Source organism: Primulina tabacum, chromosome 7 (assembly GCF_025594145.1).
Source record: "Primulina tabacum isolate GXHZ01 chromosome 7, ASM2559414v2, whole genome shotgun sequence".
NCBI classification, from domain to species: domain Eukaryota; kingdom Viridiplantae; phylum Streptophyta; class Magnoliopsida; order Lamiales; family Gesneriaceae; genus Primulina; species Primulina tabacum.
In genome coordinates, this window is record NC_134556.1 from 11,175,055 (window position 1) to 11,179,436 (window position 4,382).

A 4,382-nucleotide genomic window follows, 5' to 3' on the forward strand; every position below is an offset into this window, starting at 1 on the left:
AAGTAAATTTCACAACCATAATTTCACCTGTGTTTTATAATATTAATCAGACTAATTACAAAATTATTCATTATAATCCAAATAATATTTTTAAAAAAATAAATGGGTGTCTGTATAATGTGTGATTAGTTTTATTGTCATATTGATTAGACGTGGTTAATTTATATCTCTATTATGGGTATTGCCCACTTAAAAAAAAAAAAAAAAAAGTTATTCGTTGTCAAAGCCCATTGGGCCGGTAGATCCACTAATACTTAGAGCCCACTTTCTGATTCCAGCCCACGACTTTTCCCAAAATGCTGTTTATTCATCTTGAAGTCGAAAACAAACGAGAAACCTACACAATTACAGTGAATATAAATCGTACATGGTTTATTTAGTTGGGAACGCATCCCGATATTTTAAACTTTTCTATTTCTTTCTTTCTTTCTTTCTATAATTCTATAAATATTAATTATTTTTTTGTTTCTTATTCTTCAATATTTACTTTAAAATCTTATTTAATTTATTCATAAAATATCAAAATATTATTTTTTTATTTTAAATATAAATAAGGTTGATCGTTGACCTACTATTTTTATTTTTATATTTGCAAAATTTAAAACTATTTTTATTTGATTATTATTTATTAAAAATATATAGGAAGCAGAATGTTCGAGGCCAAGATCCCATGTCTGTGTAGCTAGTTTCTTGCAAAATCAGAAGAGAGATGTCGTGCCTCGCGTCGTGCTGTGCGTCGATGACTTGCGGGCTCTGTTCTTCGGTGGCGTCCAGCATCACCAAGCGCTCTGCAAGAATCGCATACTGTGGACTATTCGGGTTTTCTTTGATCGTGTCTTGGGTTCTTAGAGAAGTAGCTGCACCTTTGCTTAAAAAATTCTCATGTGAGTTTGTTTTGATTGAAATTGAAGCGGGGAAGTTTTGTGTTTTTGGTGGGTTTTTGAGCAGGGTGGGGAATGGGTGATCAGTGTTCTTTTATATCGTGCTTATTTTTGGGTTTCCTTTGGTTTTCTTGGCATATTTGCTAGTGGGTGGTTCCTTGTGTGTGTTGAAAAAATGATTGAATAATAACTATTTTATGTTCTTTTTTGATGTATGAGATAGGTCAAAATGAGAGGAACGTGTGTTGATGTGTGAATAAATGAATTGAGTTATTGGGTTTCTTGTTTATGCATACATGAGATTGTTGGAATTTGTTTATCAGGAATCGAATCAAATTTTTCTTCATTTGCTTACTTTGTAATGGAGCTAGAAAGTAGCTGTTATTGTTTTAAATATTTGTGCAGGGCCCTGATTTTCCCCTTTAAAGTATACAACTTTTGTTTGTTGATCAGTCCGTACATGCATGAGTTGCCTGGTTTAAGATCATTCATGCGTGCAGACTGAGACGCTGGTATCATCTTTGGTGTACTTTGTAGGGATAAACACTTCAGACAACCTCTCAAACGAATGGTATCAAATGCAAGCCGTTCTTCGTGTCAGCTTGGGGAATTTTTTGTTTTTTGGAATACTTGCCCTCATAATGATCGGAGTGAAGGATCAAAACGACAAACGTGATTCATTGCATCACGGTGGATGGATTGCCAAGATGCTGGTTTGGACTTTGTTGGTTATCCTCATGTTTTTCCTCCCGAATGCCATCATATCGATATACGGTCAGCCTCAATCCCTTTTTTGCAATATGTTGCATATTTCATTTGTGGAAGTTTAGCTAATGTATTTGTAATCTTATCGCGGGAAGAAAACTTTTTGTTTGTATAGGATTTATTTCGAAGTTTGGTGCTGGAGCCTTCTTATTGGTTCAAGTCATAATATTGTTAGACGCCACACATTCATGGAACGATTCATGGGTAGCTAAAGATGAGAAAAAATGGTAGTATGAATAAAAATCATATCCTCTTTTAATCCTGGAGTTTTTGGTCTAATGATGATTCTATCTTTGTTGTTTTCAGGTATATTGCCTTACTTGCAATATCAATAGCATGCTATCTTGCTTCATTTACGTTTTCGGGAATTCTATTCATTTGGTTTAACCCTTCCGGACACGACTGTGGCCTTAATATCTTTTTCCTCTCGATGACCATCATTCTTGCTTTTATCTTCGCTGTTGTCGCATTACATCCCAAGGTAAGTGTTTCTTTTCTATGTGTTCTGATGTTACTTCAACTTAAATGTTGAATTTTTTTTTTATATAAATAACACAAACCTGTTGCACGACCAGCTGGAAAAAGCACTAGTTTGTTATTTTTCAACTTGTAAAAACTTCGATTTCGACAGGTTAGTGGCAGCCTCCTGCCTGCTTCGGTGATATCCATTTATTGTGCATACCTTTGTTATACTGGGCTCTCTAGTGAACCTATAGATTATGTATGCAATGGTCTCCATAACAAGTCAAAAGCTGTAACCTTGAGTACCCTTATTCTGGGTATGCTTACGACAGTTCTCTCAGTGTTATATTCTGCTCTCCGAGCTGGATCATCGACAACCTTTTTGTCTCCACCAAGTTCACCCAGAGCAGGTATTTAAAACTGGTGTAAAATCTTATAAATATTTTTTGCTTATAGTATGTGTTTTTTCCTTTTTAACTTAACCCATTGGTTCACTTTTAAATATCGTGCATGATCCTATAATCACATGATTGCAAATGTCCTTTTACCTCTTTAACAATGTCTCATTTGCTAATATTGTATTTCTTTTTTCCAATGTACCCTTAAAAGTGATGCTCTCTTACCGTGTTCAAATCTTCCCTCAATTATTAGCTTGGGGGGCGAAGAGGTGTATTTTTACATACATTTTTTATAAAATTTATGTGTTGGAACATTATGTGACAGGTGACAAGAAACCTCTTCTTGGCTCGGACGAACTTGAATCGGGTAAAGGAAAGTACTCAGAAGCCCGGCCAGTTACTTACTCTTACATGTTCTTCCATCTGATATTCGCTCTAGCTAGCATGTACTCAGCCATGCTTCTTTCTGGTTGGACGAGCAGTTCAGAAAATGCCGACCTCATAGACGTCGGTTGGACTTCAGTTTGGGTTCGTATCTGTACCGAGTGGGTCACGGCTGGATTGTATTTGTGGTCTCTTGTGGCTCCATTGCTGTTCCCTGACCGTGAATTCTACTAAATCTTTGCTATTGTGTTTATGATGTTAATATCAGTATGCGGGACTTGCAATGTGGTGTGCCAAGTTTCTAAACAATGATAAGCTGTTTTGTTTTTTGTATATGTAAATGTTCATTACATGTAAAAGTTTCGGGCTTGGCTTCCACTGTTGACTTTTGGTGTGTCTTGTACCCTCTCACCATATACATGCACACACGATAATTATGCCTACAAATTGACTTTGTTTTTTCAATGGCGTGAGAATCGATAGATATTAGTTTTTTGTGTCCACAAATTGTCTTTGTTATTTATATATTTTTATTGTGTTATTGTTTATTTATTATATACATATATATATATTTAAATAATATCATGTTATTATATAAAAGGAGTCTATGATACCTTATTATAATAATGTGATATGATTTCACACACATTCAATCACTCCAAACTTAATTTTCTCTTTTTATCATCAATTTTTCAAAAAGAAGATGATGATTCTTTCAAGGTTATTTTGTATAACTATTTTGGTTATTATACTAACTAGTCTTATATTTATCGGAGAATATCTGCCTCGCGTTTTTTATTTATTTTTAAGAATGCTTGTATTTATAATTTATTCGTTACTTTGTATTGCCATATTAATATATTTAGAATTTAACTAATAAAATGCATTTTTATTTTTATAGTACCACAATGTCAAATTTGACAAAGCTCGAATTCATTGCACTCAACATTACGGGAAAATATTGTATGTCATGGACTCTCGATGTAAAAATGCATCTTGAGTCATTGGGTTTAAATGAGACAATTAAATAAAATGGTATCTCATAGTCACAAGAAAAAGAAAAAGCTATGATATTTTTGTGTCGATGTCTTGATAAAGGATTAAAATGTGAATATCTCATTGAAAAGATCATATTGCTTTATGGAAAAGATTAAAGGAAAGATTTTAACATATAAGGGAAGTTATACTTTCGACCGTCCATGATGAATGAAATACATTAAGATTCCAAGATTTTAAGAAAGTAAGTGATTACAACTCAGCAATGTATTGAATAATCTCGCAAAATTACAATTTTGTGGACACGAAGTTACGAAATCGGAAATGCTAGAAAAAATATTTTCCACTTTTCACGCATCAAATATAACTCTATAAAAACAATATAGAGTGCGTGGATTTGCGAGATATTCCAAACTTATCTCATTCATGTCTTCTTGTAGCGGAAAAGAACAACGAGCTGCTAATGAAAATCATCAGTTCTGACCCACTGAATCAA

At 33.7% G+C, this 4,382-nt stretch overlaps 1 protein-coding gene across 1 annotated transcript; it reads left to right on the forward strand.

Moving 5' to 3' along the window:
* Window positions 1-644: 644 nt before the first annotated feature.
* On the forward strand, window positions 645-3,275 carry LOC142551142 (uncharacterized). The gene is made up of 6 exons (XM_075660204.1): window positions 645-884; window positions 1,419-1,655; window positions 1,762-1,873; window positions 1,953-2,127; window positions 2,278-2,518; window positions 2,832-3,275. Exons 1-6 carry the CDS (start codon window positions 710-712, stop codon window positions 3,122-3,124), a joined length of 1,233 nt encoding a protein of 410 aa, XP_075516319.1. The 5' UTR covers window positions 645-709; the 3' UTR covers window positions 3,125-3,275.
* Window positions 3,276-4,382: the final 1,107 nt, after the last annotated feature.